This window comes from Ammospiza caudacuta, chromosome 10 (assembly GCF_027887145.1).
Source record: "Ammospiza caudacuta isolate bAmmCau1 chromosome 10, bAmmCau1.pri, whole genome shotgun sequence".
In the NCBI taxonomy this organism is placed as follows: domain Eukaryota; kingdom Metazoa; phylum Chordata; class Aves; order Passeriformes; family Passerellidae; genus Ammospiza; species Ammospiza caudacuta.
The window spans coordinates 19886782-19901282 of NC_080602.1; the positions used below are offsets into that span (position 1 = coordinate 19886782).

Consider the following 14501-nt stretch of genomic DNA (forward strand, 5'->3'; position numbering starts at 1 on the left):
CTATAGTTTAAAAATTAAAATATTTAAAAAAAATTTTAAAACATCTTTTTCTTTAAAATAATAAGGACCTGAAATTCATGGATTTCATGGATGAAACTGCATCTTCATGACTTGGCCACACTTTTTCAACTAATAGTTCCAAGGTTGACCAGCAGTCTTTCGAAATGCTTGAAACTTTGATACAAGTTTATAATACAAAGCAGCTCACTATCAGCATTTATTTTGTGCAGAGCATACATCAGAAAAAACCAGAATTCATTTAAGAACTATTGGATGGGAATAGGGCTACAAGGAAAATTATTTAAGGGAAAAAACAGGTAAACAAATTACTGAATTAAAAGAGAGGAAAGAAGATCCATACCAGTGGATCAATGATAGGTCATTAATGTTTTAATTAAGAGCAAAACATGTGTGTTAGTTTAATGCAGATGAACTTCACAAACCAAACCAGACAATGCAGAAGCCAGAAGACTGAGGCCCCTCTCAGAGAATTAGTTAAGAAGGAATTCAGGCAAATAAAAGATAGTACAAGTGGAAATCTATGTTCAGCCAGGACATTGTGAGGTGCACCTGCAACTGCAGAGAGCATGGGACATAAAAAACCATACTGAATTCATATTCAGGGTTCTCATTAACAGAGCAATACTGGCAAAAAACAAAGCAAATGCAAAGACAAGTCACAAAATTACTTCAGAAGTTGGAAAAGTATTAATAAAAAAAACAATTTATAGGGAACAGGTTAGAAATAGCAGTTTGTTAAAGGGTAGCTACAGACAGTCACAAGGAGAAGAAACATCGCAGGCTGAGGTTTCAGAGCAACACAAAGTTCAATGTGGGTACCAAAAACCAGAGCTAATTAGGTAAAAATCCCCAGGTCACTACAGGGACAGGCTGACCCTTTCAACATTACCTTGAATACCTGTACCACACACAGCAGCTTGGTTTCACAGGGCTACAGTCCCAGGAACAACACATGTAGGAATGGAAGAAAACCACTGTGGATTTGTGAAGGTACAATAAATATCTATAAAATCAGACAAGTATCTGAATATTTATTTAAAATACAGGAGGGAAGTGCTGAGCTTGAGGTGGTGATTAGGCAGAACCTGACAATTTTGGCTGGCAAAGTCACCATGAGAACTGCTGCAGTCCTTGCTGCTTGGGACAGTTAAAAGTCACAACTAGACAGCACTGATGCCCAAATCCAGTCTAAGGATCCTGGTGATGTGGCCCAGGATGCATGTCCTCATTTCACTGCAAGTGAAAATACAAGTTTTTCCTCTTTTGCAGTAATAGGGCCAAGGCAATAATCAAAGACAATGCACACTTACACTGAAAATTAACTGCAGGCCTGTTGTAGGAATTCATAACAACTATGTTCAAATATTTCTTCCAGGCAATGAATCATGATTTTTCATCTCTTAGAACCAGCTGAACACCATTTAAACATAACCTCTTGCACATTTGATTTACATACCCAGCTTACTCTATCAAGTAATGTTTTTACACTTTCCTCATGTATGAAAATTATGCACCAAATAAGATTCCAAACTTGAGCAAGCTCTAATCCATGCATCCTTTATTCCATTACAATCACTGTGTTGCTCTCTAGCAACAGGACACAAACTGCAATCAATCGCAATCAATTTATACAACAATCTGAGGCTTACAGTACATTTAAGGCCTTTAAATTTGGAAAAATTAGACCTATCCTAGCAGTGTAACAATTTTTAAGTGTTTTGCATTTCTGATGCATAATCTGTGCGATTCCAGTGTCAAAGAATCAAATTACTCCTAAACTAAAAAGATCAGCTCAATGAAAATTTAGTTACATAATTCATCAAAACATAAATGTGTAAATTCTATTTTTTTTTCTTGTCCTGGAAACTTTATAAAACTTTAATAGCAAAATAATATAGGGATAAAAACATATTTTAACAAAATGTATTCAATCATATACAAACCAGAATTTTGCAGTTTATTGTAACTAGACTTAAATTAAAACTACCAATTAAGAATCTATGCACAATGTAAATTCAAATATGTACAGTACTTTTAAAAAGTCTACAGGAATGCTTTACAGAAGGAAATGTCTGTTATGGCTATTATTCAGACAATCTGAATATTAAAATGAGTTTTCTAGTAGTAAATTTACACATTTATTTTTAAACAAAAGCAGTTTTGTCCCTAGATCCTTTAAGAATATTCCAGTTATGTTTATACAACTAATGGAGAGGTTGTTACAGAGTTTAGCCCCATATAGTAGTTTGTTTATTTTCAGGTAAAAGTATATTTAAATAATTTACTTGGGAAGATCAGTAAGTTAACAAAAGAACACTAGAAGGGAGGAGGGGGAACTTCATCACAATAACTTTCCAGTTACAATACCACAGCTAGAAACTTCACAGAGAAAGTACTCCCTTAGATTGAACCCATGATTGTTCAGAACAAGCTGTAGCTCATAACAGTTGTGTTCTCCACTCCGAGAACACAATAGGGAAAAAGTCTTTGTAGGACAGAATTATAAATGATCTGAAGTGAGACAGAGAAAACTGATCTTCGATTAATACAGCACTAGGTAAAACGTGTCCCCATAAGCAGCTAGGATTCCCACTTCCTTCAGGGCAATGAAGCTAAAAATTGTTGGAATTACAGTAGTTGACCATATTTGTGTGCATTAGTAGAATCATTTCCAGATAGAAAAGACAAATTTCATCAGATGTTTGATTAGAACACCCCCAAGACAGGGTATTTCTTCATAGTATAAAGCTATTACAGCTATCCAGTTAAAGCATGTGCAAAACCAGGTAATTTCTTCCGTTCACAGTAACTGAGGTAAAATCAGGTAGACTTCTTCAGGAATTGGGAAGTTCATGAGATATGAACTGTTTTAGTCTCTCTAAGTACTGTGCATAAAGCTCTATGTCATTATGCCCAGCCCCTTCCACCCAGAGGGGCTCTACTGCTCGTGGACACCGCTCGTACATGGCCAGGCCATGGGAGAAATCGATCACCTCGTCCTCGGTACCGTGGATGACCAGCACAGGAGAGGTCACTTTAGAGATCTTGTCAATGCTGGGGGAAGGAAAAGAAAGACACATCTCAGTTTGAGGCTTTCAGTTTCACATCGTTAGAGAAAGCAAGCTTAACTGTTGACAAACAACCCAGTTACCACAGGATGTTTTTAAATGTCTGCAGACCACTGGAATTGTGCACAAGTGAAATGGGACAAGGCTCATTCCCAAACCACAGGTGTGAAAAAGGAGCTTGCACTGCCACTACCACCAGCCCACCAGTGCTAACAGCACCAAGTTTGAGTGGGCAGCATGCAAATAAAGTTTGGCACCCAAAAATCACCCACCAAAACAGTTACTGTATCTATCACACAAAGCACTGTGAAGCAAGTAAGATTCCATGGGACATTCTGCAAGCATGGACTCTTCTCATGTGACACATTATCACCTTCCAATTTAACAGCTTAGGAACTAATTAAATGCATTCCAGTCATAAGATTTCATTAACAACAACAACAAAAAAGGCTTTGGCTCATGGAGCTTAAACCTGTCTTTGAACCCCCAAATCAGGCAGATTCAGCTAAAGGAAAACAATCTGTTCTATTGATTAAGTTCAATCAATGAAATAGAAAACTGTGGGAAAAGAGCAATACACAGGGATATTTAACTGCAAACCACAGAAATCACACAGGATTTTCCTTTATGTAACCAGCCTCCTTGCCAGCTGTGACTGCAAAGTGGCTTTAGAGTAACATTTTTCCTTTCGTCCAGCTACCTTTAGCAGACCAATATAGCCTGAGACTACCTGTCACAGGAAAATGGGTTCTGAGGGAACAGAAGAGTGACAAAGGCACATTCCCACTGAAGGGGTCAGGCTAGAAAACCTCAATTATGAAGCATCCTGGTAGCACATGAACTAGCAAGCAGTGAAGAGCAGCTTTCTCTGACTCTCCTCACACAGGCCCCAGCTTTTATTTCCAGCCAGCCATTTCATGCTGGTAATTACCAATGATTCCAAATCTGTGCAGAGACACCACGTGCTAATGAGCTCTCAGCTTCCTACCTGCTCCACTTCCATCAACAAATGCAGGAATGTAGAGAAATGAGTGCTGCTACTACTCAATTTTATGGGAGGATAAATCTATTTTTTTATGGTAACAAATAAAAAGTGTTTGGATTTTCCTGCTCCTGAAGAACAAGAAGGCATGCAATTTTGGCATGACCATTGATTTTACAAAATGATCAAGACTGCTTAAAAGTATTTTAAAAATACAGATGCCAGCATACCCTGACTTAAAAACAGGTTCAAAAAAGTTTTATGAAAATATAAAGCTAAGTAAAAAGATGTAAACTGAAGCACTAAGCCTCACACTTACTAACCTTAACATTCAGCATTCTAGAGAACTGCCATTGGTACTGAGTGTAAACAGATTTCTGTCTCTGTCTCTACAGCTGTCAAAAAAACCCCCCAGGTTTCATGCCATTTAAGGTACTATTTAAAATTAAAATGCAGCCTTATTTCACTTTTCTTGTGTGGAACTTGAGCAACTACACTGAATAAAAAAAAATCCCAACATAAAAGAGGCATCAGAATAATGCAGATTTTGTTTTTCCCCATAATTTTAATCTAAAAATTAGTATCATAGTCAAATGTAAATACTTTATGATCAATATGCTGCATAAACTGAAGTTTTAAGCCCATGAAAGGTCTGGTATAAAAGATCTATCAGCTAAAACAGCTACAGAGATATTTATGCATAATTTTTGTGACTAGACACTAAGTTCTCATTTATTGTAGGAAATCCCTTTCACTTCAGTATTCATATAATGAAACAATTTTTTTCACATATATTCACAGACCATTAAGCCAGATAATATTTATATTTTGCAGAAAACTGGAAGGCATCCCATTGCCAAGTCAGCGACTCATAAAGCAGTATTTAAATTGCACATTAGCCTTACTTAGTATTCTCAGCCACACAGCTCTGCAGCTAGAAAAATCTACAGAGACCAAATTCTCATGGTGTCCCAACATAAAATGCACATAATAGCAAGTCACTGTAGGTGCACACAGAACTATTTTGTTTCCCACTGTGAAGACAGACAGTTGAGCTGCCCACACTCACAAAGAGCACTGCTGTTTTCACTGCTCCCAGTACCAGGGAAGTCAGACTGACAGCAATGAACAGCTCAGTAGGGCAAGAACAAAATACTCAAGTGCTACAGCACATCTGCTGTCACTGTTCCCCTTCCCACTTTTCTTTTTAAAGCTGTTGTTTGATTTGGCTTGTAACAGCTAATCACTGTTACTTCTGTAATCAGAGCTATGTTTTAAGGCTTTGTTTTTTCCTCTCTTGCAGAAGCATTTGTAAATATTGGATTTCAGGTTTGAGAATGATGAATGAGCTGGAGTATAAGTGCTTCAAATTCAGTCTACACCTCCAACAAGTTAATTAATTGACTAATAATATGTTTGAAAGGATTCTAAACATGGGAACTGTGAGAGCCACTATTACTTCATCACCATTCTTTCTAGCTGTTCTGGCTTATGGATTTTTACCTATGGCCTCCCACAGCTGCTAATTTTAATCTGTTGTAACCAAAATAAGACAGAAATAGGAAATGGAATAAATATTCCTTACTATACTTATCACAAGCATGACTTCATGAAGTAAAGCCAAGTTTTGACCAAGACTTCAGTGAGTGTCTGTTTTATCTTCTCCCTTCCATGGACCACTAAGCTTTTTACTTGTGCTTCCCCTTGTCCTGCTATAGAGACACTGGCTTCCCCTCTCATATTCTCCCATAACTTAAACTGGATCCAATGAGAAGTTCTAAAAGACTCCCAGAATATCTGCTGCTCCCATGACCTCTACTATTCCCAAACAGTTGGGTACTCCAGGTCTGTTGCAATTGCTTTTCCTGTGAAAACTAGACAAAAAAAGTAGATGCTTTATCTTAAAACTAGTTGTATAATTTTCTAGAGCTTCTTAAAACAAGCTTAATATCTTCTAAAGATGGGACAGGGACTTTGTTTTGGCCACAAAATCAGGATCCTACAAGATCCCCCCCTCCCAGGGAGGACCAAATGCAAGTCTCAGTACCTACTTACACCACCAGTCCCTTTTAAACACCGTGGTGAGCAGAGAACCCCCCTTGCAGCAGTGACACATACCTTGGGAAAGCATCAAAGCAGTAGGTTTTCCTGGTGTCAGGAAAAGCCACCCTTAAGCCAGACATCAGGGGAGAATGGAGGATCACAGCTGCACACTCGTACCGAGATGCCAGGTCTACTGTGGGGACAGTACCAATGCTCTGGCCATACAGGATAATGTTCTCAGGACTGACACCATACCTGCAGAGAAAAGAAAGAGCCATTTAAAACAAAAAAGCCAAAACACAACATACTTCACATTCACTGAACACAGAAAAGAACACATTTCTAGTAGAAAATAATTTGTGTAAAAGATGTCTTTTTGACAGTCTACACCATCTACAGTGCTGTGGTCACTGCTGTGACAGTGAAAAGCAAACCCTGCTATACCCCATGTACACCTGGAAGGTTTCGATTTCCTTACAAAGCTTGCAAGGTGTATAGTAGGCCTGGACGATACTCAACTTTCAAGCACCTAAATGATTTGGTATGTGCCAAAAGAGACAGTAGAAGAAAGATCAATTAATAATTAAAATTAAGAATAATCCAGCATTAATCATCCAATTACAGGCTGTCAGGACTGCCTTGTTTCATGATGAAATATAACTAGACTGGATTGTAGCCTCTGTGAAACTGAAATTTTCTTAATATTTTTATACTGCTGAGCAGAATGGTGCTTTTGGCATCTACTGTTATATGAATAAGCAACTGTATAAAAATATCTCTCAGGAGTAAAATTTTATCCTCTTGGTAACCAAGCAGCAGCTGATGCTGGCAGTCTGTCACCACAGCCACAGGCTGATGTTTTTAAAGAGATGTTGTGCAGCTTTTTTAGCAGCTTTTTTTCTCTTTTAGTGTTAGACATGGTCCAGCACACAGCAGGGCCTGGCTGACTCAGTTAACAGGACCTTGGAACAAAATCTTGGCATCACAGACTTTGTTCCAGCTGCAGGGTGGGGAGGGCTGGAGGCATGCACCCCAAAGGCACCACATACATCCAGCCCATCTGCCAGCTGTTGCAGCATATTAAACACAGGCAGAAATGCAACAGCATCAGGGATACACAAGAAAACAGGACTGGAACATGATCACCCACATGGCATTTCAGTGGGCATGGAATGATATTAATGCTGGTAGGTTTTGCAATGCCACCCTGAACAGCAGTATCATGATAAATGTGAAGTTTCCTTTCTAAAAGGTTTACAATATAAGTAGAATGTGGAAACAGATGTTTGAATGAGAATCACAGGATAACAGGACAGCATAGAGTGACAAGAGAATTCAACACATCCAATTGCCTTAGTATGGCAAATTTCTCCAACACTGATCAGCTTTAGACTCACTCCTTTTGATGTTATTTTGTTTCTGAAAACATCTCATATTGCAGGGGGAGAAACTTGCTGTTGTGGCAATAGGTACTCCAGAGAAAAAGCTGTTTCACAGTATGCCAAGTAAAGTCAGATACAGTCTATAGCATCATTTAAAAAGCCCAGAGATACATCTAAATTTAAAGTAGCCCTTCATCACTACAACTATCCCAACTCCACAGAAAGGAAGTGTGACAATCTGGACAAAATGAATAATTGTAAAAGGGTATTAAGACACTGAGTTAGTGCACTCTTAGCCTGTCATTACAGCAAATGTCTTCTGCTTTAAAATCCTATTGACTAACCAACTAAAAGAATCTCTGGGGCTGTTTTATTTAGGGACAGTTCCCCTTTACAAGACAGAAGAGTTACTGTAACAGATTTATCTTTTACAGCCCTTTACCATTAGGTCATCACTCAGCAAGCGAGACATGGAGCTTACAGCAAACATCAGCAGAAACTGCTACATGTAATATTTATTTATCCTGAGGCCAAAGGACACAGGACAACTCATGAGCAAAGGCCATGAATAATTGAGTTGGGCAAGGTCCTCAGAGCTGAGGGTTTGGCTCCATGATGCTCTCTGTTCTCACAAACACTGCCCAGTGGTGACTCAGCAAGCCCAGGTACAAACCCACCTGGGGGCTTTATCTTTAAAACACAGTTCTTAAAGCAGAGGCTGGGTCCCTCCCCCACTCTCTGCAAACTTCCTTGTGTTAGATCCTTGCACAACAGGGGCAGTGATACAGAAATTGAAAGAGAAGAGGGGAAGGGCAGATATGGGTAAGAAGGCAGCAATGAAAGGGAAATTGGGTGACACAGAAAAAGGGACAGAATATGGTAGAAAAAAGCAAAAGACACTCTGGAAAGGAGGAATCCTGTTACAGTCTGCTCTCCTATTAAGGAAGAAAGTCTTTCCACCAGCTAAACAGCAGCCCCTAAAAATAACTTCCTTGAAACACACAAGCTTTGGTCTCTGTGGAAACAGAGCTCCATCCGAGGGAGCAGGAGAGCCAAGGAAAATTTCTGGATATGCTTGGGCACTTCTCCTGTGGAGCCCCATCAGAGAGTTCCAAACAAGCAGGGCAACACAGCAATGTGGAAACCAGCCTTCAGCAAAGCCAAAGCAGGAAACAGCTCAGTTACCATGGGCATATGCAAAACCCGGCTTTGACAAAGGGGGGGAAAAGAGAAGAAAAAAGGGCAGGCGTGCTTTTTTTCCAGAAGGGAACTCCATTACTGAGAACTGCAGCTACTGCTGTATGAATCATGCAAGCATTTCTGCTTCCCCTTTCCCATGAACACAAGTGGGAAAGCTCGAAGTTCTCCAGCCTATTCCAGTCCCAATAAACCACAAGTACATGGTGTGGCTTACACATTCCAGTTACCTTCACAAGCAGCAAGCTCCCTGTACCTAGAGCTTCAGTCCAGGTCTAGCTAAGGCCCCAAAACACCCCACAGTCTATAATAACAGTAGTTTGTTTTGGTTGTTTTTTCCCTGTGTTTTGCCTCAGTAAATACAAATGAGGTTTACCAGCATTTCTGGTCTCCCCATGCTAGCTGTGAACTACGTGCACAGCAGCTGGTTATTAAGAATCCACACTACAGACTCTTCTACTTATTCAGAGTAGTAAGAGACCTCAGTCATGCCAGCAGATCCCTGCTTGGCTGTACGGCTGTGGCTCAGGCCATGTCCCTCCTCATCTTCCTCATACAACAGTGATGATGGCATCAACTGCCATGCAAAGTACCTCAGACTTCCTGGATGACAGCACTATGTGCAAACCATGTATTATCTCAAAGCATCTTTAATTATGAGCCTAAGATCCTGAATCCCTGCTCCCCCCAGGGCTCCAGCTTTGAGCCATAGAGCTGGAAAGTTTACCATTGCTATTTTTACTCTCTCCTTGCTCAGTGCAGAGTGCCAGTGGAATGCTGCTGCAGGGACTCCAGAGTGTCACAGCTGAAACCCTGCAATGTTCACAGCCAAAGCTGCCAGTCCTCAAAAGTGCCAAATACATATTCATTAGTGAGGCCAGTCCTTCTGCCAGGCTTACTGAATCCATGAAGTCAGCCTCACCTTGTATTTTCAGTTTAAATTTTTATGACATTTGCTGTCCCTTTACCCCTTACCTGAACAGGAAAGCAGAGAGAGCAGCCTGTACTCAGTAACAGCAATAAATCAGTTTTCAGGAACTGTCCACACAGGGAATTTTGATGACACAAACCCCACTCCATAATGCTATGAGACTTAGTGTTTAACTGCTGGTAAACTCAGGCAGGGAGTGATGGGCAAGTTCTTCCTTACAACACAAAATACATAAATTTACAAGGCCAGGAAAATGAGGTAACCAGCTCCTGCATTCTCACAAGGGGACTGAGTCTGAAACTGGGCACTCCCTTCTCCAGCAAACACCAATTAAATAAATCATTTTCAAGACACAAAGAAAATCCAGCACACATCAGGAATAACACAAATCATGCCCCAGTTTGGAGGAAACAGTGACTGCTAGAGTAGCTTTACTAGAACATACATGTACTCAGCTCTTCATAACCTGCTCAAGTCTAGTTCTTCCTGTTTGCACAAACCCATTTGTCACAAAATACTATTTATCACCTTTTCAAAATGAATTATCTCTAAGTTTAATAATCCAGAGAAATTTAGATCACTAGCTAAGAACCACAGATAGGTATTTTCTAGCATCATTATACATTTCCATAAGGTATCCATATATATTTTCAGAAATAAGTAGCTATTTAATCCTGTATGAATCTAAAAAATCTAATTTTGGGGGTAGAAAGGAAAACAAAAATCCTCAATTAGGTAAATCACAGCAGATTGCATATATTGAGTATGATTTTATGTTGTGTGACTTTTATATTAAAATAAATCAACACTAGCAACTTAGTCAATAATGATTATTGCAAGAAATTTACAATATCAGATCAAAACACTGCATTTTGCATTGTGTTTCAGCAAGTACCACTCCAGCATGTCAGCCAAAATATTAGAGAAATTACAGCAGATTTTCAGTCTAAATGCCAACATGAAATTGAGAGGAAGGCATTAGATTAAGGATTTTTTGAGTTAACCGTAACAACTGTCAAATGAGAAAAATCAGATTTCAGGATTCACAGGAAACCCTGGCACACAAAAAGTGTCCCTGTGCCAGTTTCTCCAGTTTCCTTGAATTCACACAAACACAGGTCTAAAATTCTTCACTGTTTTACTGACACTGACACTTTAAATCATGAGATTTCCTCCTTCTCTACCTTGTTCCTCTCCAGAACAGGTGCTATGCAATTCAAGTTATGGTACACCACACTCTATTTCACTTCACATTTTCATGAGCTAAGAGCTAAAACTGGGTTGTACTCTGCTTATGAAGCTGCAAAAGAGAGAGACCAATTTTTCTGGCCTATGTCCCAGCACACTGTCACAGGAGCAGACGAGCAATTCCACAAATGTGTTCACTCTCAAAGTAATTTAAATGGCTGGCAGAGAAATTTAATCAAGGACACCACAGTTTTATATCACTGTTACTTTTACTACCACACCAGAGAGTCATTTGATTATGCCATGGAGAAACCCCAGTGCTAACCAATATAAGCTGATAGTGGGATAACAGAATGAACCTTTGACTCTTGGAAATGCCCTCTTACAGGCAATTCTGGATGTTATTAGCAAATATCACACTCCTGCAAGCTTGCTGGACTCTGTGACTGCAGCACTAATCCAGTGATGTACCAGCTCCTCTCTTCATATCAATAATAAATGGATCAAGTAGAAGCAACTTCCAGGCACTTCTGAGGATGATCATTTGCCCTGCAGTAACTTAATTATACCAAAGCATAAAATCACTGCAGCTGGTTCTTGATTACAGTCCTGTGACAATCAGTGATCTGTTATCAAACACTGAGAACTGTGCTCACAGTTCAACCAAGACCTGACAAGGATATTGAGTATCACTGGGAGCTCAAGCATCCATGACAAAAGCAGGGATCTACACTGCTGACTAGTGAAGCCACTGCAAGCTTGCCCTGAACAACCAGGGCAGGTAAATGGTATTTCATGGCATTCTCCAGTACAAACTGTAATGGGATTACCTTTTAAATGAACTGAATTATGCTAATCTGCACTGAGTGGCTTTGGGGTGACAGTTGGATGACTTGTTTTTTAAATCCAAATAATACTAGTTTGTCTAAAAATTGTTCCTTTTTGAAATCCAGCTTTAAGTCCCCTTTTGTTCATCTGCCTCAAGCATGGGCTCCTGAAGTTGTCATGTTTCAAAGTGGGAAACACCTTCTCTGACTAAAGTAAAACTGCTCAGGACTCAGAGCAAGCCAAGTGCTCTCAGACAGTAAACCCACACCTCCTTTTTCCCCCCAGCTTCACCCTTACCAGGAAGTTCCTTTTCCCCAGGCAAAAAATAGGCAATCTGTGTTTGCACATCTATTTATGTTCTTAAGGAACTAACAAGTAAAACCTCCTTTGTTTTCTCTTGTACTGAGGACTCAGCTGTATTTATAACATGACTTTTCTCCACCACAATAACCCAGGACACTGATTTTGGTGTTTGGTTTATGATAGATTGTTCATTTGTCTAGCACATGAACTAGCAATTTTATGTATAAACAACAAACACCATTGTTGCTGCCTGACTGGGGGTTTTTTGGTTTTTTGTTTGGTTTTTTATTTCCCTAGATAGCAGGGAAGCAGGAAATAGAGTTTTCATTAAATGTGCACTGAAATTTAAGCAAGAACTTGTGCCATGGGCATGCTGATGTAACAGAATAACTTAGCCCCTACAAGCATTAATTCTTTCATATTGAGTGAAAGCAAGAAGGCCACTGACAAGCAAAAAAGACTCTTGTAAAACATCCAAGAAAAATGAGCAATAATGTGGCTCTGTTGAACTCCCACCTTCACCATTGCACTGCTGTGTGAAAAAAGGAGAACACTCCAAACTCAGTGCACACTCATGCAATGAGAGGGAGTGAGCACCTTCCTAAATTAATTCCTAAATAACCACTTCTAAATGTTGGGCGTTGTTTTATTTCTCTAATCACAGGGGCAAATACAGACCAAACCCACTATAAGTTGAAATACAAGAAGCTAATGGAAATAGGACCTAAATACATGGGTATATTCAAACAAAATTCCCATTGCCCCTATTTTCTTTGCTTTAGCTCCCTTAAAACCAACTGGAGTTCTGCAGACAGCACTGGCACAAGATTATAGTTTTGAATTTGAACAAACATGGGAGCTCATAGTTTTCCTGATTCTTCCAAAGTGCTTTCTTAGGCCAATCTTGATTGACACCATTTAGTCCCATGACACAACAGGTAAATGGCATATAAAATTAATTTTTTACTCCAATTATTTTAAAAATAGAGCACTGGAGTTAACTTTAATGAAGTATTTTGCATTTAATTAAGATGCTCTGTAACAAATAAACCTGGAATACAGAAGACTGGAAACTTTTGCTGGCTACTGAGCTTTATGACCACAGCATAAATAATTCACAAATACTCAATCAGCTACTTCTACTATATACTCTTTACTGCAAACAGTGTACAAAACCTATACAGTCATTCTCTGAGGTACATTTAAATAAACTGAGACAGCAGAAAAAATTCAGCTATTTTCATATAGCTGCTCAGTCTATAGTATCTTTTGAAGGAATCCACGATCTTCACCCTCAGTGTCAATCTCATCTCTCTCCTGCTGGGGTATTTTTACTGCAACTGCACACACACAGCCTATGCTCTAATACAGCAGAGTTAAGATAGATGACTACTCCTCACAACACTTGATGTGTCATTAAAACTCCAACCATGTTTTAACTGTTGCAAAAAAGCTGCAAGGATACATGCAAAGGATACTTTTGGGTATCCTACACTCAAAACCTGAAAAACAAGGTAAACTACTCCCTATAATTGTGCACCTAGTAAGGGTTGTTATGAAAAACAACGAAGATTTTATGATATCCACGTACATAACACATTATCTTTAAATGTAAAGACTTCAGTTAAAACAAGTAAGTGCCAACTAACACAGAAATTGATTCTCTAGGAGACACTAAGCAAACCTGAGTGCAAATACTAATACTGGTTTTGCATTGCCACAAGTTTTGTGCTTTCATGGCTGTTTCTTCAATTTCAGCTACTTCCAAACTGGAGAGCCCTGCCTTGTTCCTGAGGCTGAAATTGCACAGTGAGCCAATGCATTTTGGCTCCTCTCCCAAGCCCATCACATCACCCTCCTCACCAGCCTTGGCTCAGCACTGGGAAACTGAGGGTTTACAAGCCTGGAGGAAACAATCCTGCAGCTTTCCACAGTTCTCAAACCACTTTTGCTCAGGAGCACTGTCTTCTTCTGGTATTTCCATCTGTTTATTGAAGCCCCTGTGGCACCTGTCTCCAGCACTGCTCTTGCCAGGACTCTTCACGTCCAACACAAGTCCTTGATTTACTTATTTCCCTTGCCCCAACACACCTGAGCTCCACACTGAGGTGAGGCCACCCTGCTGTGGCACTAATTGCCATGAGCTGCACCTAGGCAAGGCTCAAGCCTCTGACTCATGAGCTGGGATTATTCCTGGCAGGAGCACAGTGGCTTTTGACCAGAGCTGCTGCTGCCTGTTCCACCCATCTCTGATATTTCTCCCCTTCCAGCAGCTACAGCCCAGCTGCCCACAAGCAGGGAATAACTGCTCCAGTGCACAAACCAGGACAGGGAAGACAAAAAGAAATGGCTCCAGTAAAGTTTCCTTTCAATGTATCAGGCTGTAATATCTGAAAATAGCTATCGATGTATAAGCACAGAATGAAACAAGAGTAAACCTAGACTGTAATGGATCAAACTGCAAAGCTCACCAAAAATGTCTCACCAGAAGGTTTGCACAGCTGGTTAGTTACACACACTGTAACTTCATAAAAAAAGATATTCCTGACCTAAGGATC

The 14501-nt window shown here is 39.7% G+C and overlaps 1 protein-coding gene across 1 annotated transcript in view; it reads right to left on the reverse strand.

Moving 5' to 3' along the window:
* Positions 1 to 413: 413 nt before the first annotated feature.
* Positions 414 to 14501, reverse strand: part of ABHD17C (abhydrolase domain containing 17C, depalmitoylase) — a 28952-nt gene continuing 14864 nt past the window's right edge. The window contains exons 2-3 of the mRNA XM_058811414.1: positions 6190 to 6369; positions 414 to 3075 (exon numbers count right to left, since the gene is read on the reverse strand). Coding sequence (XP_058667397.1) covers positions 2856 to 3075; positions 6190 to 6369 — 400 coding nt within the window. The 3' untranslated portion in view covers positions 414 to 2855. The remainder of the gene's footprint in view (positions 3076 to 6189; positions 6370 to 14501) is intronic.